The 25,906-nt window shown below is 55.8% G+C and overlaps 1 protein-coding gene across 1 annotated transcript in view; it reads left to right on the top strand.

Moving 5' to 3' along the window:
• DPH1 (diphthamide biosynthesis 1) overlaps positions 1-25,567 on the top strand; it is a 30,743-nt gene extending 5,176 nt beyond the window's left edge. Inside the window, exons 2-12 of the mRNA XM_081314211.1 lie at positions 590-742; positions 1,790-1,853; positions 3,591-3,712; positions 7,384-7,538; positions 8,245-8,366; positions 15,954-16,022; positions 21,209-21,365; positions 21,715-21,815; positions 22,099-22,177; positions 22,405-22,536; positions 24,408-25,567. Of these exons, the coding sequence (XP_081170337.1) occupies positions 590-742; positions 1,790-1,853; positions 3,591-3,712; positions 7,384-7,538; positions 8,245-8,366; positions 15,954-16,022; positions 21,209-21,365; positions 21,715-21,815; positions 22,099-22,177; positions 22,405-22,536; positions 24,408-24,572 (1,319 nt within the window). The 3' untranslated portion in view covers positions 24,573-25,567. The remainder of the gene's footprint in view (positions 1-589; positions 743-1,789; positions 1,854-3,590; positions 3,713-7,383; positions 7,539-8,244; positions 8,367-15,953; positions 16,023-21,208; positions 21,366-21,714; positions 21,816-22,098; positions 22,178-22,404; positions 22,537-24,407) is intronic.
• The last annotated feature ends 339 nt before the right edge of the window (positions 25,568-25,906 follow it).

Here is a 25,906-nt window from a genome sequence, read left to right as displayed (position 1 = left end):
TCGCAAGAGCGCTTAGACTTATATACCGCTTCACAGGGCTTGACACCCCTCTCTAAGCGGTTTACGGAGTCGGCCTCTTGCCCCCAACCGTCTGGGTCCTCAGTTTAGCCACCTCGGAAGGATGGAAGGCTGAGTCAACCTTGAGCCGGTGAGGATTGAACTCCCGGCTGTGGGCAGAGTCAGCCTGCGATACTAGCCTGCAATACAAAGCGCCCCCCCCCCCCCGGAAATTTGGCCAAGCATTTGTGTGGCGCACAGGGGCCGTGGCCGTGGCTGCTCTCTCAGAGAGCCTGGATGGCTTTATAATTCATCAGCATCCAGAGGCAGCCTCGGCCGGGGAAAGGCGGGCCTGGCTCCCTGCATTGCTGGGGGAGGGCCCTTCGGGAGGCATCTGGTTAATTGGGGGGGGGCATTGGCCTGGACAGCACAGCTCCCTTGGTTGTCCTTAGGGCTGAGTGTTGAAGCCTAATGGCGAGCAGGGACCTCTGGCCATCTGCACCTCCTCCGTGCCAAGGAAGGGCACTCTGAGTTAAGGGGGGGAGCTGATGTGTGGGCTCAGTTCCCCCTCGCGTGGCTCTTCCCCCTGCAGCCAGACGAGCCCCTCGCCGGGTGGCCCACCTCATCCCCCAGGAGATTCTCTCTGATCCGGAGCTCCAGGACGCCGTGGGACGCCTCCCGGCCAACTACAACTTTGAGGTCTACAAAACAGTGTGGCGGGTCCGTCAGGCCCAGGCCAAGAGGGGTGAGTCCCTTGACCCTGGGACGGGGGAGGGACACTCTGCCCATTGGGGAAGGGAGACCCCAAGACCCGCTTCCCTTTGCCCTCTGGGAGTGGGCGCTGAGGGCCACCGGATCCCTGTGTGGAAACTCAGCTGCCGCTCGCTGCCTCGGCTGGTCGCTTTTGTGCAGCTCTGGGGAAAGTGGGTGGCCCCCCCACGGGGGTGGGGATGAGCCCCACGGAGCCACGTGCGGCGCGGCTGACTGCTGCCCCATGTGCCAAGGAGAGCTGGCTCTGAGCCCTTGCCCAAGCAGTGGGCATCCTGCCAGCGAATGGCTTCTCCACTGAGGATGCCGCCTGGATCTCACGAGGCGGGCGGCAGGAGAGGCAGAGAGCTGCCCGTTGGCAGCAGGAGATGGTGGCACCGGGGGCTCCCTGCACCCGCCCCTGCTTGCCCAGCTGTGGGTGACTGGCAGCGCAGCAGCTTTGCCCTCTTCCTGATCTCTCAGCCGGCCAGAAAGGACCAGAGGCCGGAGCGGGCAGCCGGATTCGGGGCTGTGCCAGGGATGTGGGCATGCCTGGCAGAGCTTCTCTTGCCTACCCGCTGTCTGGATCTTGCCCGGATCACAATTGCCCCCCCCCCCCCCCGTGGCTCGGCTTCTGCCCTGTCAGGGTGGGTGGGAGGTGGGAGTTCCCAGGAGGGGGGACTTGTGCCCGCTGAGCCTGGAGAGCTCTCCAGAATCGGGCCCCCCTTTGGCCTCCAAGAAGGCCTCCGTCCCTGAACTGCAGCCTCTCCGACCCGGTGCTCTCCGACAGGACTGCAGCACCCAGAATCCCCAGCCAGGGAGGCTTCCCGGGTGCCCTTCATTCTCCCTGCAGAAGCAGTTCGGCTTCCTGAGGCCTGTCTGGGCAGAGGCGGGCGGTGGGGGCCTGGCAGCATGCTTGCAGTCACCCCAGGGGGGTGGGGTGGAGCCCTGCTGGGAGAAAGGGAGCCCCAACACCTGCGGGGGGGGCTGGATGGGGGGCTGCCCCCAGACCCTGACGGGCCTCCTCTGCCTGCCCTCCTTTCAGTGGCGCTGCAGATGCCGGAGGGGCTCCTGATGTTTGCTTGCACCCTGGCCGACATTGTTGAGAGGTGAGCTGGGGAGGGCCTGGGGGAGACTCCTGGGCTGGATTTGGGCCTTTGGGCTGGGGGGGGGGAGACTGGCATTCATGCGTTTCGGGGGGGGGGCGTCCTCACCAGCCTCCTGGCATGACGTGTAGCCCTTCAGCTCTGCCTGCCCAGGGGCTGGAGGTGGGGGTTAGGGAGGTGGGGCTGACCCCAGGGCTGCTCAGATGCCCCCCATGCCCATGGAAGAGCGTGAATGGCTGATGGGGGCGCAGCTTCCCTCCTTGCTTTCTTGGGGGGCTGCCTCCAGAGCCAGCTGCCCCCCTCTGCTGCCGTGCCCAGCATGGGGCTCTTTCATCTCTTGACTTCAAAGGGGCTGATTATCCGGATCCTTTTATCTGAAGCGAAGCCGGGCTCCTCATTCCCCCCCCCCCGCTAACTGGGAGGGAACTGGAGCGTCCCCCCAACTCCCCCCCTCCCAATTTTCCTGCCCCAGGGAGGGCTGCTTTTCTCGGCCTCCTTCCTGGAGCATCTGCCCCGTTAAGGCCTGCATGACGCTTACCCTCCATTCTGTGCCTTAAGCATCTTTCCTGCCTGCTGTGCAGCGGCTCAAGGCTGCAGACCACGGCCCACTACCGGGCCGTGGCCTGTTGGCAACCGGGCCACGTGGGTGGGTGGCTGGTAGCGTATGTGTGTGTTTGGAGAGCCCCACTCGTGCGAGCGCCGGCACAAGCATCGTGGGTGTCCCCAGCCTCATTCGGGCAAGCATCGGCACGAGTGCCGTAGGTGTTCACGGCCCCACTCGTGCAAGCAACGGGGCTTGGTGCACGTTCACCCCCCCGACACACAAAACCATCCCTTCTTTCCCCCCACCCCCTGCTCCGGGCCGCCATCCTCAAAAGGTTGGGGAACTCTACTGTAGACTCATAGCTCCCTCTTCCTGTTCCCCCCCAACAACCCTTCGAGGTAGGCTGGTCTGAGAAGGAGAGGCCTTGGGGGTAGGGAACTGGCTTCCACTCTCCTGAGTGTCTAGGAAAAGCCTTCAGGTCAGCGGCCTTGGACCCTCACGGTCACACTCACAAAATATCTGCCACCATCTCCTGCCCCTCCCCCACTGCTGCCCGCCTCCTTTAGCCCCCCCAGGGGCTCTCTTCTGGGCAGAGGTGGGGGGTCATAATTGAGAGCAGAATTTTTGTCACTAACAAGGCAGTTGTTCAATGAGTTGCCCAGTTTATGACCTTCTTGCCATGGCCGTTAAGTAAATAAATGGTGCAATTGTTAAGTGAATCCAACTTCCCTCTTGACTTTGCTTTTTGGCGGCTGTCTGTGAAAGTCGGCAGAGGCGATCACACGAGCCCCCGTGGGGGGGGGAGCTGTCCGTGCCAGTTGATCATATGACCATGGGGAATGCTGCCCTGGTCATAAGTGCGAGGACTGGCTGTAAGTCACTTTTCATGCCTCTGTAACTTTGAACCATCACTAAATGAATGGTTGCGAGTTGAGGGCAGCCTGTATGGCTGCTGAACCCATCGTGGGTGCGGGAAGGGCACAAGGAAGCTTCCGGAAGGGCGGATCCATCAGCCTCCGGCCAGTTTGGCTTCTCTTGGCAAGCGCTTGGACGGCTTCCTCCCCACCCCCCAACTCTGGTCGGCCTGCGTTGGTTTGGCCAGAAGCCGCTCTCCCCCCCCATGGACTGGACCCTCCGTGGGGGGGAGGGGGAAGGCTGAGCCTCATGGGACGTGCATTCTGCCTTTCCTCTTGCAGGTTCACCGGGGCAGAGGCCGTGGTGATGGGCGACGTGACCTACGGCGCCTGCTGCGTGGACGACTTCACCGCACGGGCCTTGGGAGCGGACTTCCTTGTCCACTACGGCCACAGCTGCCTGAGTATGTACGTGGCCCGTGGCGGCTGAGCTTCGTGGCTTCTCAAAAAGAGGGGAGCAGCCTCTGGAGAGATGCCAAGTCACCCCTGCGTGGCTGTGGGCAGGGGGCTACCCCGCTGACTGCAGGCCAGGCCAGCTGCCCCCTCCCCTTCTGGGCTCTCCAGCTTGCCAGTTGGGAAGAGAGGGGGGTTCATTTATTTAGAAGATTCCTACCCAACGGGCAAGACCCCCGCTGAAGGGCTCCAGGGCACCAGAAGCGCCCCAGTCCTAGTGCCCCCTGCCCTTTGCAGCCCCCTGCCCTTGCTCCCCGGCCTTGCATCCGGGTGGGCTTCTGCCGGGAAAGGGGACCACCTGCCCCACGTTGGAGGCTGGTTCCTCCCAGGGCCTTTGCATGTCTGGTGCTTGGCTGGCTGGCTGCGGAGGGGAGGGGAGGGGGGCGGGAGGGAGGGAGGGAGCAGCAGCCCACTGGCTCCCTAGGCGGAGCAGTACTCCAGATTTGGTTGCCATGGAAACTGCTGCTGTCCCAGATGCTGCTAACTTTGAAGTCCACCCAGGATGGAATTGGCTCAAAATCACAGAGAATTGGGCAGGGGGGGGGGGCTGTCAGTGTTGAAGGGGGCTAGGCTGCATTATCAGCTCCTCCTCTTCCCGGGGCTGTCATCCCCCTGTGCTGAGTGGGGGGGAGCCATGCTGAATTGGGGGGGGTGTCAAGGGGCTGCACCACCAGGTGTGCTCTGGCGGCCCCTCTCCCCTTTGCACCATTGTCCCCTGACGCAGAAGCACCCCCCCTGCATGCTGCCACTTCAGCCTCCAGCTCACTGCCTGTTGGGGGGGGGGTGTCAGGTCGAGCGCCCTCCAAAAGCCTCTCATTACTGCTGAAGCAGAGCCTCCCCCCCATAGGCCAGGGAGCTGCCACTCACCCCCCTCATGCGTGACGTCCGCCTTCGGGCAGGCGCTCTGCCGCACCAGCACTGCAGGGACGTTGCGGGGAGGGCCGCCTCCCATTTCCATTGAGCCCATTTGCAAAAACAACCCCCCCCCTTGAGACGGTTGGGTAGGGGATGAACGGAGCCCATGTTCCACTTCCGATGGCATTTGCAGCTGGGCCGCCCTGCCCTCAGCTTTCGGACGGTGTGGGCTGAGGCTGGCATCAAGGAAGCCAGGAGTCGGGCTGGGGGTCCCGGGGGGGGTCTGCCTGGGAGGGGGCTGACCTTTGTCCTCAGGTGCAGAAAGCCATACACCCCCCCCGGGTCCCCTCCCCCAGCCTGACCCTGAGTCACATCAGCCACCCAGCTCCGTGGCCCCCCTGGTATCTGGGTCAGCCCCCAGAGGTCCCATTCCAGGGAAAGGGGGGGAGAGGGAGGGGTTTTTCTGCCGACACCTGCGAAGGGCAGAGAATGGCAGCCCCTCCTTGGCCCTCCCTGGAGAACCCCCCCAGTCCCTGCCTCTCGCTCTTCCCCCAGCCTGGGGTGGGGGGCAGAAGCCTTTTTAGGACTTACACAGTTAGTCCTCAAGTTACAATTGCAGTTGGGGCCAGGACTGTCGCTAAGTGAGGCGGAGGTTAAGCGAGTCTCACCCGATTTTACATTTTTTTATTTGTTTGACTTTCTATATTTGCCCATCTCAACATGCGGGCCCATCACAAAACACCTTGACCGCCTTCTTGTCGTGGTCGTCAATGAGTCACACGGTCGTTAAGCAGGTCAGGCTTCCCCAATGGATGTTGCTTGTTGGGAGCTGGTTGGGGAGGTCGCAAATGGGGATCAGGTAAATGCTGCAATGGTCATAATTGTGAGGACTGGTCATAAAAGTCACTTATTCCAGCGCCGCTGTTAATTTGCTTGGTTGCTAAACAGATGGTGGTAAGTCAAGGGCTGCCTGCGGCTCACAGTTTATTTGTTGGTTGGATTCACACAACACGCTAAGACGGAGTTAAGAGCACAGCACAGGCAGTCCTCGGTTTACAAGACACATTTAGCGACCAGTCACAAGGGCTCTGAAAAAGGCGACATAGGACTGTTTTTCACTCTTATGACCGTTGCAGCACGTGATCAAAATTCAGACCGTGGGCCGCTGGTTTCACACGGGAGGGGGGAATCCCGCGGGGGGTGTCACACGATCCTCTTTTTTTTTTTTTTTTGCAACCTTCTGACAAAGACAGCGGATAAACCAGATTCACTTAATAACTGTGGCGAGAAAGGTTGTAAAAAGGGGCAAAACTCACCAAACTGATGTCTCACTTAGCAACAGAAAGATTGGGCTCAGATGTGGTCGTAGGCCGAGGACCCCCTTGTGGACGCATTGTGTGGCAAACTGGGTGCTGAAACCAGGGTGGGCTTCCGTTGACCCTGGACCCACCGGCTCTCCGGCCCCATTTTCGACCGAGCCCGGCCCAGGGGCACAGAGGGGGGGGCTGACTCATTGGGGGGGGCACCAGCCACCCTCCTCCCCGGCCAGAAGAGCAGAGGGATTTGGGCAGCCTCTCCCAACCCCGACCGTGACTCACTCGGAGGCAGCGAGGTTGTCTGGGCTCCAGCCACCGAGACGCAGGGGTCTCCTGGGGGCTGCCCCCCCCTTTTTTTTTGGAATTTCCATTTTCTTCTCCGTCTTGCCTTTTGAAGGCCCCAGAGAGAGAGATTTTGGCAGGGATTCCCTCCCGCCTCCTCTGGAGCCCCCCTGGGCTTGGACCCTGGCGATGGGGGGGCATCGAAGGAGCAGCCGGCAGACGCAGCCTTTGCCCCCTCCAGTGCGGGCAAGAACCACCGAGACAGTCAGGGGAGCAGAGACTAAACTGTGAAATGAACGGTCAGGGAGCTAGGAAATCCTCGTTTCATGAAAAGGAGGAGCCCGGGGGGTGGGGGGGGGACTGGATAGCAGCCCCCCAGTACTTGAGGGGCTTCCCTGAAGAAGAGGAGGGGGTCCACCTCTTCTCCAAAGCACCAGAGGGCAGGAGGAGAAGCAGCGGATGGAAACGAACCAAGGAGAGAAGCCAACTGGAATTAAGGAGGAATTTCCTAACGGTGAGGACAGTCAGCCAGTGGAAGGGAAGTTGCCTTCAGAAGTTTGTGGGGGCTGCTCCATCACTGGAGGCTTTCCAGAAGAGATTGGACAACCGTTTGTCTTGAATGGGATAGGGTCTCCTGCTTGACCTGGGGGTTAGACTAGAAGACCTCTGAGGTCCCTTACTGGCCTCCAGAAATTGTGGGGGCTCCATCACTGGAGCTTTTAAGAAGAGACTGGACATCCATTTGCCTGGGATGGCAGAGGGTCTCTTGCTTGAGCAGGGGGCTGGACTAGATGACCTCCGAGGGCCTTCCCAGTCCTATTATGTAGGCAGTCTAACTTACAATAGTTTCATGGCCATTCAAAGTTACAACGGCACTGACGGAAGCAACTTATTTTCCACACTTGCAGCCTCCCCGTGGTCACATGATCAAAATTCAGAGGCTTGGCAACAGGCTCATAGTTACGACGGTCGCAGTGTCCCGGGGGTCATGTGCGACTTCTGACAAAGTCTGGAGGAGCCAGATTCACTTCGCGGCCGTGTGTGATTCGCTTAAGAAAGGGTGTAAAACAGGGCAATACTCATTTAACAAATGTCTCACTTAGCAACAGAAATTTTGGGCTGTGTCGTAGGCCGAGGACTGCCTGTAAATTTGTCCGCTGCCCCCACAGTTCCCATCGACCCCACGCAGGGCCTGAAGATGCTCTACGTGTTTGTGGACATCAAGATCGACACGGCCCATCTCGTCCAGACCCTCCGCTTCAACTTCCCACCCGGAGCTCAGCTGGCCCTGGTCAGCACCATCCAGTTTGCCTCCGCGCTGCAGGTGGGTGGGTCGGAGCCGGCTGCCCTACCAGTCCTGGGGGGGGGGGCTTTGCATGCCAGGGACTCCCCCTGCCTCTTGCAAGCAGGGCATCCAGGAGGTAGCGTGGCCCCTCGCTGCTCGGCTCTCCCGGGGGAGGAGGAAGGAAGGAGCAGCAGTAGCAGCAGCTCTTTTGCCCCCCCCAACCTTGAAGTAACGGGGGTGAAGCTTTGTCTGAGGCCTCTCCCGTGGTTGTGGGTCTGCCTTTGCCTCCCACTGTGGACACAGGAAGGTCAGAAGCTCTCTGTTGTCCTTGGCCCCATTTTCGCTCTCTGGACAGGGGCAGCCTCCCACGTGTGTGTGTGTGTGAGAGAGAGAGAGAGAGAGAGAGAGAGAGAGACACCCTTGGTGCTCTGGAGGAATGACAGGTCTCTGTGCACAACACGGTGTGAACATAAGGTGCCAGCCTCACACCAGGCCTTCTGGATCCTCAGTGGCCTTTGGGGAGCCTTTTGGAGGCTGCCAAGAGCCCCCATCCCCCCCAGGGGATTCAGGAATGAGCATTCGGGGACCCTCAGAGGCCAAACCCTCCACTGGGGGTCCCCCCCCTTGAGATAATCATGAGACTGCCAGGGAATCCCTCCGGTTGGCAATGCGCTGGGTGAGAAAGGGGGCTCCTAAATCTCTCTCTGGGTCCCCCACGTCACTCCACGCCCTGCTCCCTCCACAGGCCGCCTCCCGGGAACTCCAGCCTGGCTACCGCATCTGGACCCCCCAGTGCAAGCCCCTCTCCCCGGGAGAGCTGCTGGGCTGCACAGCACCCCGGCTGGCCCAAGAGACGGACGCCATTGTGTGAGTAGAGTAGAATAATAACTTTATTGTACACTAATTGGCATATGTCAAAATGAAATTTCGTTGCGTACAGCTCTCAAAGACCCCCTGTGGCTTTGCTGGTAGGCCGGCATCCGGGGTAGGGCACTCAGACACACATACACATACACACACACACACACACACACACCAGTTTCCCCTTGGCACCGAACAACCACCGGGTCTTTCATTAATAAGAAGGCGCAAACATATGTGCCTTCGTTTCGAAAACATTCCCTTTCTCTCAAGCTTTTCCCACATTTGCATCAATAAACAAAGGATCTTTAAATGTTCTCATTAAACTTCGTAGGTAATGACATTAAAATAGTTCTCTCGGGGCACTTTCTCCTAATTTGTGCCTTTTGATCCTCTGTGTTTGAATAATGGATTGTACTGCAAAATTGGGAAAACTGCACCAATGAAGGGGATAATTGTATCCCAGATTGCATATTAGCATGGGAGCCTGAATTAAATGTACTGAATGTATATTTCAAATTTTTTTACCTCCATTCCAACTAAGAGGGTAGACTGCAGGGGTCTCCAACCTTGGCGACTTTACTACTTGTGGACTTCAAATCCCAGAATTCCTCAGCCAGCCATAAAGTCCACAAGCATGGCTGGCTGAGGAATTCTGGGAGTTAAAGTCCACCAGTCGTAAAGTTAATAAGTTTGGAGACCCTTGGGGTACAGCACTCCCAGCGGTCGGGGTGTCACATTTGGCTAGAAAACCCTCCAGAGGCTCAGCTGTAAATTATTAGTATTCAGGCTTCTGGTCCTTATGAACAAAAGCTGGGAGCTTTTGGTGCAGTCCTTCTGAACTTCCACCCAAGGTGAGGTGGGCGGAGTGGCCGTGTCCCTGTCCGTCATTCAGCTGTGCCAGAATCCCAGGGTCGAAGAGCCCGGCTCAGCCCAAGAAGACTTCCTAAGAAGCAGGAATGGGGTTTTGTGGGAAGCTCGGTGGGGGCTCCCTGCTCTGGGCCCAGGCTCAGCCACTCCGGGACCCCTCCGGGTGTTTGGGAAGGTGGCTGGGCTGAAGTTAGGGTTCGAAAAAGGCAGATCATCCGAGGCAGGACAGGAAGCAACGTATGGAAACTAATCAAGGAGAGAAGCAACCTGGAATTAAGGCGAAACTTCCTGACAGTCAGGACAGTTAATTAGTGGAAGGGTTGTGGGTCTTTCATCACTGGAGGTTTTCAAGAAGAGCCTGAACAGCCATTGGTCTGAAACGGTATAGGGTTTTCTGCCTGAGCAGGGGGATGGACTAGAAGACCTCCAGGGTCCCTTTCAGCCTTAGGATTCTGTGATTCAGGGAGGGAGGAAGGAAAGCAAGGAAGGAAAATGGATAGAAACGAATCAAGGAGAGAAGCAACATGGAATTAAGGAGAAACTTTCTAACAGTGAGGACAATTAACCAGTGGAACAGAAGTTGCCTCCAGAAGTCGTGGGTGCTTCCATCACTGGAGGTTTTTAAGAAGAGACTGGACAGCCATTTGTCTGAGGTGGTCTGGGGTCTCTTGCTTGAGCAGGGGGCTGGGCTGAGCCGGAGGGCAAAGGATGGGTGGCCGGCTTGGCTGCTGCAGCCGGTTCCTTTTCCTTAAGGACAGCGAATTAGCCAAGCCTGCACGCCTAATTATTGGAGCAGGGGAAATGCTTAATGTGCTGTGAATGCCGAAGGGCTGGAGGAGATGCAGAGGAGTGCGGGGGGGGGGGGGGGGAGGGGGGAGGAGAGGCTGGCTGGGGGGGGAGCACCTGGTCAGGGAAGGTGGGCTTCCGCCCTGCCCCAGCTCCCCAGCCAGCCTTCTCCCTGCCAGCACCTGACATATGGAGCACTCTGCCCCCCCCTGAAGTTCAGCAGCCCACCCCCACCCACCCCCCTTCAGCCTTGAAGACCCGGCTTCCCCTCAAGGGCTGGGAGAGAACTAGATAATCGCACATTAGGTTTGATTTCGCACCAGATTTTTGTTGGTTTTTATATTCATGTTTTAATCGGCTTATTTTTATAGTTTTAATATGATTTTGTATGTCTTTTCACCTGTGATTGGGAGCCGGCCAGAGTTGATTGAAAGAAGGGCAGCTACAGCAAGGATTTTGATCAAATAAATAAGCCTTTACCTTCCTCTTCATTCAGTTGTTGGCGTTGGTGTCCTTCCTTCCTTCCTTCCTTCCTTCCTTCCTTCCTTCCTTCCTTCCTTCCTTCCTTCCTTCCTTCCTTCCTTCCTTCCTTCCTTCCTTCCTTCCTTCCTTCCTTCCTTCCTTTCTTTCTTTCTTTCTTTCTTTCTTTCTTTCTTTCTTTCTTTCTTTCTTTCTCAATTTATATAGCTGCCCATCTCACAAGCAACCAACTTTGGGTAGCGTATAACAAACACAGATAATAAATAGATTGAAAAGTATAAAAACCAAACTAAAAGAAATAATAGACTAAAAGATGTTGTGGAGCCACCTCACTAGTTCACCTGGGATCCCCAGGCCTGCTGGCCTAACCAGGCCTTGAGGGACCCCCAGAAACTCAACAGTGAGGAGTCCAACCTCACCTCAAGGGGGAGAAGCTCCCAGGGGGGCGGGCAACCCAGAAAAGGCCCGTCTGGGCTTGGGGCTGATAAAGGGACCCGTCACCTGCCTTCTCTGCTGGATCTGGAGTTTATCCTCACACCTGCGGCTCTCCTGCTTCTTCCTGGGACTCTGCATGGCTGAAGGGGGTGAGGCCAGCAAGACTGGGGTGCTAAAGGGCCTGGAGATGCTGTAGGGAGCAGGAGAGCTGCTGGAGCGGAAGGGCAGACCCTACAGGTGGGGGACCCCCCCTGCCCCCCTCCCCTCCCAGATGAAGCAAATGCAACTGAGCCACAGGCAGCTTTATCTCCTTGCCCAAAGACGCGTCTCCAGGTCCAGCCGGACTCCTGGGGGTGGTCTTGGCAGCGGTTGAGTCGGTGTGCCAACCGGGATGTTTTCGCACATTCCCAGTCCTGGAAATCCTGGGGGTGCTGCTTCCAGAGACCAGGGTGGGGGGCTGTCCACTGGAAGGCAGCTGGGGCAGCCCCCCCCGGAGGAGTGGGCTCTGCTGCTTTCCCCTGCGTTGCCAGGCTGGGCGCTGCCATCTGCTGTGCCCCGGCTATCAGCCGCCTCAGGGCAGCTTTCTCCAAATGGCCAAATTGGCTTTGATTCTCCAGAATGTGGCTCTCCAGTTAAGGCCCAAACCTGATCAAGTTTTCCATCTGATCCATTTCCTGACTTCTCATTTCATTAGGGCAGGGGTAGGCAACCGTGGCTCTTTTATGACTCGTGGACTTCAACTCCCAGAATTCCTGAGCCAGCATGGGGGAACTGTGGCCCCTTCATGACTCGTGGACTTCAACTCCCAGAATTCCTGAGCCAGCATGGCTCAGCTTGGAAACCTCTCCCTTTCCCCTCAGCGTGGCTGGCTGTCAAGTTTCCCACGTCTGGGCTTTTCAAGTGACTCTGAGGCATTGTTTACTTTAAAAGTCCTTTATTAGCCTAATACACCGGCAAATGCTTGCTCGAAGGAAGCTGGAATCTGAAATCTCTTCCCCTTGCACAATATATTAAAACACAATTCTCCACCTTTCTAATTTTGTCATTAATCATATTCTCCAATTAATTTAAAGAATCAGTTTCCCTTCCATTAGAAAACCCGCTAAGGTCTTATCTTCTTTAGTTAGAGAGATGGCCTTGAAAGGTGCAATCCTACTCGTCCCCCCTCCCAACCTTAAACTAAATCTCTTGTCAAGCAATAACATTCGATGTTAGCAGAGTTGACATCCGGCCCCCCTTACAAAAAGGACAGATCCTGTAACGTAAACAAAAGACAAGTTAGGAACTGGCTTTTGATTTGCTGGGGTGTTTCTCATAAAACCTTTTGATAAGTCTGTCAGCTTTCACATCAGTAGATTTCACCCAAATGGCTTCAGAAAATGGGTATCTCTTCCACTCTACTAGGTACTGCAATTTTCCCTTAAAGATTCTAGAGTCAAGAATACGTTTCACTTCGTTGTGGGTCTGAACCGCTACCACGAGGGGTCCGGGTGCCTTCTTAGGGGGAGGTCTTAAAGTGGAGGTTCAAAAAGGTTTCAGCAAGCTACAATGGAACACCGGGTGAATTTTCCCCAAAGGTCTGGGGAGTTTCAATTCTACTGTGACCGGGTTGATGATTTTCACAATGGGGAAAGGCCCCAAGAATTTCGGTCCCAATTTCTTATTGGGTAGTTTAAGGTGTAAGTATTTGGTTGACAAATAGACCTTTGAGCTCTCTTTTTGTCAGCTTGCTTTTCGTAGGTCTCAAAGATATTTTTAAGGCCACCTTTGTATTTTTCCAAACTTCTTCCCAACCCCTCACCCACTGATCGAGAGTCTGGGAAGCGGAGGGTAACTGAGGGTATTCCGGTATGGGGCTGAATTCTTTCCCTGCGGCTACACGGAAAGGAGTGTAGCCGGTGCTGAATTATTGTAAGCCACCTCTGCAAAAGGGAGGAGGTCGATCCAGTTTGTTTGTTGGTAAGAGACGTAGCATAAGGTATTGTTCCACCATTTTGTTGGTGGACTCTGCGGCTCCGTTAGTAGCCGGGTGAAAAGCAGTTGATAGGCCTTGAGATGATCCAATTAATTTAAGGAAGTTTCTCCAAAATTTCGCTGTGAACTGCCCCCCTCCTTGGTTATTGGATCAACGGTTGCTGGGGGCCCCACTGCTGTTGTTGTGCCCCCAGTTGCTGCTGGCCCCCTCTTGGTTGTTGATTCACCGGCTGCCAGCCCCCCCCCCCTGTTGTGTCTCCAGTGGCTGCTGGCCCCACTCTGGTTGCTGATTTAATGGCTGCCAGCCCCCCCCCCCGCTGCTGGCCCCTCTGGCCCTGCTATACGTTCAGGACACATCTGGGTCCTGCTGCCGCCACCCTTGCTGTTGTCCTCCCACCCAGCTCCTGATCTCCAGGCTTCTGCACCACCCCCAGCTGTTGCAAGGCTTCTATTAGCTGGGGCAAGCTCAGAGGTTGTTGGCCTTCCACTTGCGGGGGCTCCCCAAACTCCCATTGCTGCAGAGGCCCCGGGCTGGGGTCCTCTGCCTCTATGGGTCTGGAGGGCTTGGCAGGGGACTCCTGGGTCTGGCAGGCAGTCTGATCTGCAGACAGGATTTTCCACTCACCCGAGTATTCAATCTCAGCTGGCCTGGCTGCTCCGAGGCTCCTGGAGTCTCTGCTGGGCTTAACCCACTCTCCTGGTTTTTTGGGTCTAGCTCCCAGCTGGGAGGATTGCTGAAACTCTTTCCTTGCCGGCTTCTTCGCTGGCCCTTCCCCCACTGGGGTGGCTGCTGATGCCGGGGAGCTGCCTTCAGGCAATTTTACTCCCTCCATTATGGGATCTTCCCCAACTCTTTGCCAGACCGCCTCCCAAACTTGGAGACAGCGACGGGAGGTCAGGACTCCCTAATTAGTTTAAAAAGTAGTGTGGATTCCAGCTTGATGTCAAGTTTCCGACATACGGGCTTTTCAAGTGACTCTGAGGCATTGTTTACCTTAAAAGTCCTTTATTAGCCTAATACACCGGCAAATGCTTGCTCGAAGGAAGCTGGAATCTGAAATCTCCACCCCTTGCACAATATATTAAAACACAATTCCCCACCTTTCTAATTTTGTCATTAATCATATTCTCCAATTAATTTAAAGAATCAGTTTCCCTTCCATTAGAAAACCCGCCAAGGTCTTATCTTCTCTAGTTAGAGATGGCCTTGAAAGGTGCAATCCTACACTGTCCACCCTCCCAACCTTAAACTAAATCTCTTGTAAAACAATAACATTCGATGTTAGCAGCGTTGACATGGCTCAGGAATTCTGGGAGTTGAAGTCCACGAGTCAGAGCCAAGGTTGCCTACTCCTGCATGAGGGGAACCAAATGAAGGGGCTGGCAGGGTAATGGCTGGCTTGATCCAGGAGTACAAAGGAAAACCTGGATGCCCCCCCATTAGAGGCGTTTCCCTGCCCCCCCCAAACCCAGCATCAAACACCCCCATGCTGCTGCTGCTGCTGCTGCTGCTGCTTTTCGAGAGTTTCCTTGCTGTCCCTTGGCCCGGAGGGGGGCTTGGGGCGGAGGGCTGGTGGGGGTCATCTTTGCTGCAACAGCCGGGTGTTTGAGGTAGAGCAGGGGAGTCCAGTGGTGGCCCTCTGTGGACTTCCACTCCCAGAATTCCCCACCGGCTGAAGGCCGCAGGTCTTAAAGTGGCCAACGTTGCACCTCCCCTAGTGCAGAAAGAAAGAAAATTCTTTTTTTTCTGTGTCTGTTGGAATTGCCCTCTTCAGCAGCGGTGTGTGTGTGTGTGTGTGTGTGTGTGTGTGTGAGAGAGAGAGAGAGAGAGAGAGAGAGAGCGCTGCCCCAGAAATAAGTGGAGAAACAGCTGCTTTGTCTTATTTTCCAGTTTATGATTGCTTTTTTTTGTTGTTAAAGCAGCATCTTTGTTCGATGCAGCTCCCCATTAACGAGGCAAAGGGAGGCCTCGTACTTTCATTCACCTGCCTGCGGGTTGGGTTCGCCTACGCCTGCCTATCCCCCCGCAAGGGGAGGGGGGAGGGTCGGAGTAAATTAGAGATCTATAAAAGCAAACAAAAGTGTTACCAGATCCTCACGTAGAGCAGGGATCTTGTGCCCTGTGTGTTAAGCAGAAGTTTAGCACGGTCTTGTGTCGATGGATGGCAGAATTTGGCCAGTCCAGGTGGTCTTGGGGAAGCCAAGCAGGGTCCAGTCCAGATGGGCGATGGATCTGGGATGTAGCCAAACTTGAGGAAGGGGCTTCAGTGGCCAGAAGTGAGCACCACAAAAAACGTTGATGCCCAAGGAGAACTTGACCCAGGAGCTTCAGGAGTCTGGGTGCAAATACTGTAGTTCATTTTTTAAAAAGGATAAAGGTTTCCCCCTGTCCGCCTCCAGGGGGCGCTGCTCAGCCCCTTTCTTAGCCGGGGGAGGGCCACGGTTGTCTCACGTGGCCTGAAGACGCTTCCGTTGTCTCACGTGGCCGGCACGAGTGCACGCCAAGGCACGCAGAACGCAGTTGCCTCCCCACCAAAGGGCTGCCTATTTATCTACAGGGAGTCCTCGACTTACGACCACACTTCAGCCCAAAATTTCTGTTGCTAAGCAAGACGCTTCTTCAGTGGGTTTTGCCCCAGTTTACGACCTTTCTTGCCACAGTGAATCGCTGCAGTCGTTAAGTGAGTCTGGCTTCCCCACAGACTTTGCTGGTCAGAAGGTCGCAAAGGGGACGGCGTGACACCCCCAGGATGCTGCGACCGTCATAAATACGAGTCTGTTGCCAAGCGTCTGGGGGAGGCTGCAACGGTTGTAAAGTGTGGAAAACGTGTCACTTTTTTCAGTGCTGTTGTAACTTTGGACGGTCACTGAATGAACTGCTGTAAGTTGAGGACTGCCTGTGTTTCCACTTGCATGCTTTTGAACTGCTGGGGTGGCAAAGGGTTCATAGCCCCCCCTCCTTTTGCAAGGCGTCCCCTGGTTCTTGGCCCCTACAAAGGTTCCTTCCCACTGCGCCCATATTTTGCTGACCTCCCCTCTCCGTTGCAGCTACCTGGGAGACGGGCGCTTCCACCTGGAGTCCATCATGATCGCCAACCCCGGCATTGCCGCCTACAGGTACCTCGCGGCCGGGAGAGGACGGGGCCGGAGAGCCGAGAGGATTTCCCCTCGGAAGCCAGCCCGCTCGGGGCCTGGGCTGCCCTCTGGCGTACCCCACCCCACGGGCAGAAGGGATGCCAGGCCACAGGCAGGCTGCGGCTAGAGGCCAGCCGTGGGGTGGGGGGGACACGGGGTTCTTCAGTGAGGTGAAGACGAGAGCCGAGAGGGAAGCCAGGCCTGATCCCACAGGCGGCTGCTTCCCCCAGGGGCCCAGAGCCCTCCCCGCCCCTCTTGTTTCCCGGGGAAGGGAAGGCCGACTTGGACGTGCAGCTGTGGAACAGACCCAGATGCTTCTGCTGTGTGTGGGGGGGAGCACTGATGGACGGGGGGTGGGTGACCCGGGGATCTCAGTGTCAGTGAATGAGGGTCTCTGTCTTGGGTCTCCCACAACAGGGTGGGCAGCGCCTCAAGCCACAAGGGCAGACACAGCCCCCCTCCCCCCCCAGCCTTTCTGACCAGAACTGCCCCAGATTGGTGGAGGTTTTCCTGTCCTGGGGAGAAAGAAATGGGGTCTTTCAAAAGCAGTAGCCCAGGAAGGCACCAAAAGGGGCTTCACATGAAAACATGGAGCCTTATTTGGGGTGCTGGGGCCAGTTCTGGGGACCGCGTCCCAGGCAAGACAGGGATGATGGCAGCCGATGCTCAGGAGGGTTGTCAGGATGGTGAACATGCTAGAACAGGAGTCTTCCAACTTGGTCCTTTTTGACTTGTGGACTTCAACTCCCAGAATTCCTTGCCTGGCTGAGGAATTCTGGGAGTTGAAGTCCACAAGTCATAAAAGGGCCATGTTGGAAGATCCCTGCGCTAGAAGGATGAGAACTCAGCTATGTTTCGCCTGCAGGAAAAGGACTGAGGCAAGTCAGGTTAAGAGTCTTCAGTCCTCAGAAGAGCTATTGCTCGGGGGGGGGGGGTTCTCTGTGGCCCCAGAGAGCAGGAGCAGAACCGGGGGCCCAACCAAGGGCCAGCACCAGGAGCAACTTGATTTCCTGACCGGGCTGAAGGGGAGACTTCCTTCACTAGAGCAGAGGTCTCCAGTCTTGCACGGTTGGTGGACCGGAGGGAACGGGAGGGGGAAGCATTTTACATGCACGCACACACAAACACACAAACGGGGCTGCAAGCACGCAGGATGCGAATGGGGAGGGGCTAGCACTCGCATGACACTAGCACTGCTGTGTTTTTGCCACGCGGTGCTGTAGTGGGCCGTGGCCCGCAGGTTGGGGACCCCTGCACTAGAAGACTTCAGACGGACGCTGGATGGTCATCTCCCAGAGATTTCTTTAGGACAGGGCATCCAATTTTGGTCACCATATTTTTAAAAAGATGTTGAGACTCTGGAAAGAGTGCAGAGAAGAGCAGCAAGGATGATCAGGGGACCAGAGGCCAAAACATACAAAGAACGGTCGCAGGAATTGGGTAGGTCTAGTGAAAAGAAGACTAGGGGTGACATGATAGCAGTGGTCCAAAATCTCAGGGGTTGCCACAAAGAAGAGGGGGGCTCCATCTGTTCTCCAAAGCACCAGAAGGCAGGACAAGAAGCAACGGATGGAAACTAATCAAGGCGAGAAGCAACCTGGAACTAAGGAGAAACTTCCTGACAATGAGGACAATTAACCAGTGGAACGGGAGTTGCCTCCAGAAGTTGTGGGTGCTCCATCACTTCTGGAGGTTTTCAAGAAGAAATTGGACAGCCATCTATCTGGAATGGTATGGGTTATCCTGCTTGACCAGAGGGTTGGACTAGAAGACCTCCAAGGTCCCTTTAAACTCTGTTACTCTTTGGGTGGACTTCAACTCCCAGCATTCCACAGCCAGAAGGGGAATTTAGGACTTGGTCCACGCATCTGAAAGTTGGCTGAGGTTGCGAATGCTGCTGGAGTGGATCATGCACTGACCCCAGTTCTGCGCTTCTGTCGTTCTCTTATCCTGAGAACCACTGAAAACCGCCCCCCCCCAGAACCCGGGGAGGAGAGTGACCCAGTTAAGGCCTGATGTGAGGCACTCTTGCTACGGAGGGACATTCCTAGCCCGAGGCCTTCGATGGGTCCGACTTCCTCAGCATCTTTTTTAGTGACGGGCGAAAAAAATTGAGGAACTGCTTATCAGGCTCAGGGCTGACGCAAAACCGAGATTATATTATTTTGAAATAGTTAATTACACACTGAATGTGAGTTACCAGTGTAATATAACTGCAAAAAATTGCGGTTTTTAAACTGCATTACTGCAAAAGTACTTTCTGTCCAGCAGAGGCTTTAATTTGGGTTCTTGCCCTGGTGACTGCAGGGGCACCGTCCAGCTCTGTGATTAGAGGCAGCTGCTGTGTCCACCCTCTGCCGCATTCCCGGCTTTTGTGGCTCGCGGCTCTAAAGCAGGGGTGTCCAAGCATGGCCACTTTAAGACTTCAACTCCCAGAATTCTTGCTGTCTGGGGAAAGCGTGGGAGTTGAAGTCCACAGGTCTTCAGGTTGTCAACATTGGACACCCCTGGTCTAGCTGGCTGGGGAATTCTGGGAGTTGAAGTCTACAGGTCTTAAAGCAGCCATGCTTGGACACCCCTGGACTAGCTGGCTGGGGAATTCTGGGAGTTGAAGTCCACAGGTCTTAAAGCAGCCATGCTTGGACACCCCTGGTCTAGCTGGCTGAGGAATTCTGGGAGTTGAAGTCCACAGGTCTTAAAAGCGGTCATGCTTGGACACCCCTGGTCTAGCTGACTGGGGAATTCTGGGAGTTGAAGTCCACAGGTCTTAAAAGCGGCCATGCTTGGACACCCCTGGTCTAGCTGGCTGAGGAATTCTGGGAGTTGAAGTCCACAGGTCTTAAAGCAGCCATGCTTGGACAACCCTGGTCTAGCTGGCTGAGGAATTCTGGGAGTTGAAGTCCACAGGTCTTAAAAGCGGTCATGCTTGGACACCCCTGGTCTAGCTGACTGGGGAATTCTGGGAGTTGAAGTCCACAGGTCTTAAAAGCGGCCATGCTTGGACACCCCTGGACTAGCTGGCTGGGGAATTCTGGGAGTTGAAGTCCACAGGTCTTAAAGCAGCCATGCTTGGACACCCCTGGTCTAGCTGGCTGAGGAATTCTGGGAGTTGAAGTCCACAGGTCTTAAAAGCGGCCATGCTTGGACACCCCTGGTCTAGCTGGCTGAGGAATTCTGGGAGTTGAAGTCCACAGGTGTTAAAAGCAGCCATGCTTGGACAACCCTGGTCTAGCTGGCTGAGGAATTCTGGGAGTTGAAGTCCACAGGTCTTAAAAGCGGTCATGCTTGGACACCCCTGGTCTAGCTGACTGGGGAATTCTGGGAGTTGAAGTCCACAGGTCTTAAAAGCGGCCATGCTTGGACACCCCTGGTCTAGCTGGCTGGGGAATTCTGGGAGTTGAAGTCCACAGGTCTTAAAAGCGGCCATGCTTGGACACCCCTGGTCTAGCTGGCTGAGGAATTCTGGGAGTTGAAGTCCACAGGTCTTAAAGCAGCCATGCTTGGACAACCCTGGTCTAGCTGGCTGAGGAATTCTGGGAGTTGAAGTCCACAGGTCTTAAAAGCGGCCATGCTTGGACACCCCTGGTCTAGCTGGCTGAGGAATTCTGGGAGTTGAAGTCCACAGGTCTTAAAAGCAGCCATGCTTGGACAACCCTGGTCTAGCTGGCTGAGGAATTCTGGGAGTTGAAGTCCACAGGTCTTAAAAGCGGCCATGCTTGGACACCCCTGGTCTAGCTGACTGGGGAATTCTGGGAGTTGAAGTCCACAGGTCTTAAAAGCGGCCATGCTTGGACACCCCTGGTCTAGCTGGCTGAGGAATTCTGGGAGTTGAAGTCCACAGGTCTTAAAGCAGCCATGCTTGGACAACCCTGGTCTAGCTGGCTGAGGAATTCTGGGAGTTGAAGTCCACAGGTCTTAAAAGCGGTCATGCTTGGACACCCCTGGTCTAGCTGACTGGGGAATTCTGGGAGTTGAAGTCCACAGGTCTTAAAAGCGGCCATGCTTGGACACCCCTGGTCTAGCTGGCTGGGGAATTCTGGGAGTTGAAGTCCACAGGTCTTAAAAGCGGCCATGCTTGGACACCCCTGGTCTAGCTGGCTGGGGAATTCTGGGAGTTGAAGGCCACAGGTCTTCAGGTTGCCAACACTGGACAAACACGTCCTGCTCTAAAGCTAAGCAGGGTCTGGTTTGTTACTCCTAGCATGGGGGAGTCTGAGGAATTCAGAAAGCCTCTGGAAGGCGGCCGTTGCCAACCCTTCCTATGTGGCGTCAGGGAAGACGCCATGGAGATCCTTGAAGGATCTGGGCAAGGAGTTGTGGTCTGCCTTGGTTGGGCCGGCGTGGCCCAGGTCTAGCTTGGGCACCACCTCAAAGACAGGTTCAGCTAGGAACCGGTCCAGGAAAGAGCCGTGAGGATGATCCAGGAAGCAGAAGCCTCTGAGGGGCTTGGAGGGCCCCTGTATGTGGCCCCTGGGAGACAGAGGGCCTTGTGAATGCAGGGCCTGAAATAAAAATGGAAGGCACCAGAAGGGCAGGAATCCTAACCGTGGCCCCTGTGGCCAAGAACCAGCGCCTGCAGCGGCTCCTCTGCTTCAGGGGGCTTCCGGCCGCCCTAGGAGAAGATTTAGCTGTGATGACCTCAAGGGTGGCCCTGCCACTCAGTTCCCTTGTCCCAGGGAGCCACAGGTAATCCTCGACTTACAACCACAACGGAGCCCAAAAGTTCTGTTGCTAAGCGAGACAGATGTTCAGTGAGTTTTGCCCCATTGTACGACCTTTGTTGCCACAGTTGTTATACAAGCAACTGCAGTTGTTAGTAACACAGTTGTTAAGTGAATCTGGCTTCCACGTTGACTTTGCTGGTCAGGAGGTGGCAAAAGGGAATCACACGACACCTGCGACCATCGTAAATATGAGTCAGTGGCCAAGCGTCTGAATTCTGATCACGTGACCCTGGGAATACAACAGTCATAAGTGTGAAAATCGGTCATAAGGCACTTTTTTCAGTGCCGTTGTAACTTTGGACCATCTTCATGAAAACCGTTGTACTCCTGACCTCGGGCCGGGCCTTGGGGAATCCAGCCCACTGGCTGAGCAAGGGCTGCACGGCCAAGGCACTTGGCCGCTGCCCACTCAGGGACACCCCCCCCCTTGCGCTCCTCCCTCAGGTATGACCCATACAGCAAGGTCTTCTCCCAGGAGCTCTACGCCCACGAGCGCATGCAGGAGTCGCGGAAGGCGGCCATCCGCCAGGCGGCCCGTGCCCACAAGTGGGGCCTCATCCTGGGCACCCTGGGCCGGCAGGGGTCTCCGGCCATCCTGCAGGTGAGTCCTCTGGTCAGGCTGCTGGGCCGGTTGCTCCGTGGGCTACGGGAGCCTTCCCCTTTGGCCTTCCCTGCTTCAGGAGGGAAGGGTGGGGAGGCAGCCCGATTCAGGGTCCCGTCCTGGAAGACCCCCGCCAGGCCGCCAGTGCAGGCTTTGAGGATAGCCTGGCCGGCTCCAGCGAGGAAGCGCTCTGCCAGGTGAGCCGGGAAAGGAGCTCTCCCTCCTCACTTCATTTGGGGAAAGCCTTCGTGGGAACCTCCCCTTCCGCTTTGGAAGTGTTCACCAAGCTCCCTGCCCAAGGAGGCGGTTGCGGGGGTCCCCAGAATAAGCCCCCTCTCCTTTTTTGCAGCACCTGGAGTCGAGCCTGCAGGCGGCAGGGCGTCCCTACGTCCGGCTCCTCCTCTCGGAGGTCTTCCCCAGCAAACTGCAGCTGTTTCCAGATGTTGAGGCGTGAGTACTGGAAGACCCTCCCCATGTTTGTTTGCCCACTGGACTGCACTGCACTGGGGGGCGGTTGGGAGGGCTGGAGAATCCCAGGCTATTGGGGGGGGTGTCTTTATTTTATTAAATACACTGAGATTGCTGTATGTATTGCTGGGGTGCTGCCCAGTTCCATTGGGGCCCAACCCAGCCCTTCTGTATGGGGGGCGGGGGGGGGGACTGGACCAGGTCTGTCCTGCAGGTGAAAGCTGTGCCTCCCACCCACCTGCCCCCATTTTCTTTCTCCACACAGCTGGGTGCAGGTAGCATGCCCCCGCCTCTCCATAGACTGGGGGGAAGCCTTTGAAAAGCCTCTGCTGACACCTTATGAGGTAAGGGGGGGGTCTGGTGGCTGGGAGGGAGGGAGGGCTGCGAAGGAATCGGAAAGGGTTCAAGGCAGCCCCCCCTCCTCCAAGGGCTGGATGTTAATGGCCAGGTGCAGTTTATGTAGAGGAGGGGGATGCACCACCAGCCTCTTCTGGCCTCCAGGTGGGGAAGGCTGATGCCAGGACCCTGATTGCTCCAACCAGCCCTCTTCCCCCCCCCCCGCTCCCCCCAGGCTGCGGTGGCTCTGCAGCAGATCAAATGGCAGGAGATCTACCCCATGGACTTCTACGCCGGTCAGTCTCTGGGACCCTGGACGGTGAACCACCCCAGCCACCGGCCCCAGAAAGGGGTCAGGAGCAAAGAGGTAAGCCCTGGTCTGGCACACATGCGGAGAGTGCGGCGTGGGCACGTGGGCACTCCTGGAGTTCAAAGGGACCGAGAGGCCGTCCACGTGAACCTCCCTGCTCAACGCACCTCGGCCAAGGAGAAGGCCCACTTCTTGTGGCAGCCTGTTCCATGGACTAACAGTTGTCAGCCAGAAGTGCCTTTTCACCTCAGCTGAGCCTCCTTGCTTGCAGTTCTGCCCCTGCTCTCTGGGGCAACAGAGGCTAAATCCTTTCTGGGTCAGGAACCCCGCCCCCCCAAAAAAAACTCTACTACAGGCTAAACGTAGCTGGATCCTTTAACTCTTTCCTGGAAGGCTTGGTTACCAGATCCTTTGCCCTCTTAGCGGCCCTTCTCTCCGCCTGCTCCAGTTTCTCCGGTTTGAACCCAGAACCGTCCCCCAAATAGGATCTGGTTGGGGGGAGGACAGTTGTCTTTTATGAACATGGTCCCATTTATAGCCCCCGGGATGGCATTGGCCTTTTCGGCGGGTGTGTCACACCGCAGGCTCAAGATTACCTTGTGGTCAGTCAGGGCAGCCACATCCTGCTTCAAAGGGGGACGGGCTTCCTTCCACCATCCAAAATGTGTGTGTGTGTCAGGGACTGGGGAGGGGGGAATTTCTTTCACTATACATAGGATCTCATAATTTATTAACAATTAATAGCATGCCCTCCTTCCTTTGCCCAATTCTTTTGGGGTAAATGGAAAAAAGATAATAATGATGATGATGATGATGATGATGATGATGACCACAGGTCTTAAAGTTGCCAAGGTTGGATATCTATCCCCCATTTCGCCATTAGGGAACTGGGGTAAAGATTGGCAGGTTCTGCCCATTTCAGCTCAGGGTGCAATTTAATTGGGTGTTGCTGAGATTTGCCTGCCATGGTTTGGGAATGGGCTGCTAAGCTTCTTAAACACACACACACACACACCCCGATCCTGCAGCCTCTCCATAGGGCTGTTTGGGAAGGCCTGCCTGCTGAGCGTTTTTTGTCTCTTCCAGAAGACTGTTAGGCCCGTTTTGGAAGAGTTTGTTCAAAAGAGAGGTGGATTGTGTCTAGGAACAGCTTCAGCAATATGCCAGCCTGTTACTGGCATTGACTGGCAGCTGTTTTCTCCCTTGAGGCTGGGCGGGAGAGGAAACGTAGCGGGGGGGATCTGCCTGGCTCTCCTGTGGAATTGCCTCAGCTTCCAGCTTTCCAGGCAGGCGAGCTTTAAGCAATTGAATTTACAACACTTAAAGATTCTTCTCCCAATTCAGAATCTGCCCGGGTTATTCTGCCCCAAATACAGATCAGAGAAGGCCTCTTCATTTGCCCAGGGCAGCTTACCTGTCCCCTTCCCCGAGGACCTTGCTTAAGGCTGCCTTCGAGAGGGGGCTCCTTGCCCGGAGCATGGGCTGGCATGCCCAGCAGAGAAGGCCTTGCGTTGATCTGGGCCTGGGTGAGGGCCACAGCCGTCCTACCAAGGATGGAAGGAAAGAAAGAGCAGAGATATCGGGGCATGTCGTCTGGGGCTGTGGGTTTGGCCAGTGGGGATGGGGGGCAGGCGGCTTTCCCTAGTGGTCTCTGCGTTGTGCGCCACGCCCCTTGGCAATGGCTACCTGAAGACTGGACAGCAGATCTGAGCCACTGGCCAAAGGGCGACTGGTGACGGCTTGTTTGGAGAGCACCACTGGGCTGGCCGGATATGCAGAGGAGGTGCAAAATTTCTGGCCCAGACTGATCAGTCACTGCTTGGGCTGCCGCTGGCAGGAGCTCTTGCGAATCCCCCTCTGATGATGAAGGGGTGTGATGCAAATGACGGCATTAATCCACCCTCCTCTTGCGGTTTCCTGCTTTCCAGGTGAAGCTGGCCAGATCCCTCCTCCCGTCTGCTGGGAAAGAAGCCCCGAAGAGCTGCTCCTGCCAGGAGGAGGAGGAGGAGGAGGAGGCGTCATCAAACCTCGGAGTGGAGTCAGGAACTCAGACGGGCCCCAGGCCGTGTGTGGAGCAGCAGCAGCAGCAATAGGGGCCGAACTCTGAAGCACAGACACTTTGGGGTGATTCCCCCATCCCTCCCCACGCTCCAGTGGGAAAAAGCAACCCGATCTCAAACTCTGCACTTGGTCCAGATAGGGTTAGGGTGCTGCGTTCTGCTGCCGGCTCTCTGGGAGGCCAGGTTTGTGCCTCCAGGTCTACTTGCAACCACGAACTTTTGGGGTTCGGCAGCTGGAGAAGCAGAAGAGCCTTTGCTGGACTAACTATTGGATTGAAGAAAATGGGGGGAGGGCCCTTGCCGGAGACACAGGAACTGAATATTTGGACTAATAACGCCAGTGAGTAAGCACAGACACCTGCAGCTGAGGGGAGAGGAGGGCCTGGGGGGTCCCAGCAATCCAGTGATGCAGGAATTCCTTGTCTCCATCCGTGCCAGTGGATACCAAAGGCAGCCTTGGGTCAAAGGCGCCTGTCTTTTGCTCTGAAGGTTGACAACGCAGTGGTTAAAGTGCCCTACTGCAGGCTGAGTCTGCCCACTGCCGGGAGTTCGATCCTGACCGGCTCAAGGTTGACTCAGCCTTCCGTCCTTTCCAGGTCGGTGAAATGAGGACCCAGATTGTTGGGAGCAAGATGCAAATAATGCTGACATTGTAAAACCCGAGAGTGCTGTAAAGCATTATTGCTATTATTGATGTGCCTGAATAAGACTTTTCATCATTACTATCAAAGCAAAAGTGGTGATGCATTGTTAGGGACTTAAAAAGTAACTTGGGAATGATAACCTGGAAATCTCTTGGTTTTTGTCCTCTGGCTTTGGCAGGGAAAGAAATCTGAGCTGGGAGCAGATGCGGTTTGCCAAGAGTGCTTTCTGGAACAAAAAACATACTTTTAAAAGCAAAAGCTGAGGGTTGTTGCCTTCACTGACCTAAGTGTCCTAGGCAATTTGCTTTCTCCAGAAGACGCTCCTTTTGCGATCCGAGCTGTGTTTTGGACACAATAGACTGGTGGAGTGTTTGGTTAATATTCACTTGTTTGTGTTATCCCATCCTTGTGCCTCTTTGTGTCCAGACACACGTTATCTTTTTCTCATTAACTAGATTGGGGCAGAGGTTTGGGGTTGTGGGAGAAGCGTTCAGTTTGATCCCAGTGTGCCCCGGTTAACCCAACTCCAGCTTAGGTGTAGAGGAGTTCCCCTCCAGGCAGCTGAATGTTTTGTGGAGATGAATCTCAAGACGAGCCAGCAAGCCAGTTTTGAAAAGCCTTGCCAAGCAAACTGCAGGGACCAGTCCAGGAGTCAACAAAGGCACCAAAGATGAGCAACCGCAACAAAGCCCACTCCACCCCACGTGGGGACAGCAAACTGCA

This window comes from Vipera berus (assembly GCF_964194415.1).
Source record: "Vipera berus genome assembly, chromosome: 1".
NCBI lineage: Eukaryota > Metazoa > Chordata > Lepidosauria > Squamata > Viperidae > Vipera > Vipera berus.
This window is presented reverse-complemented; position numbering and strand designations above follow the sequence as displayed.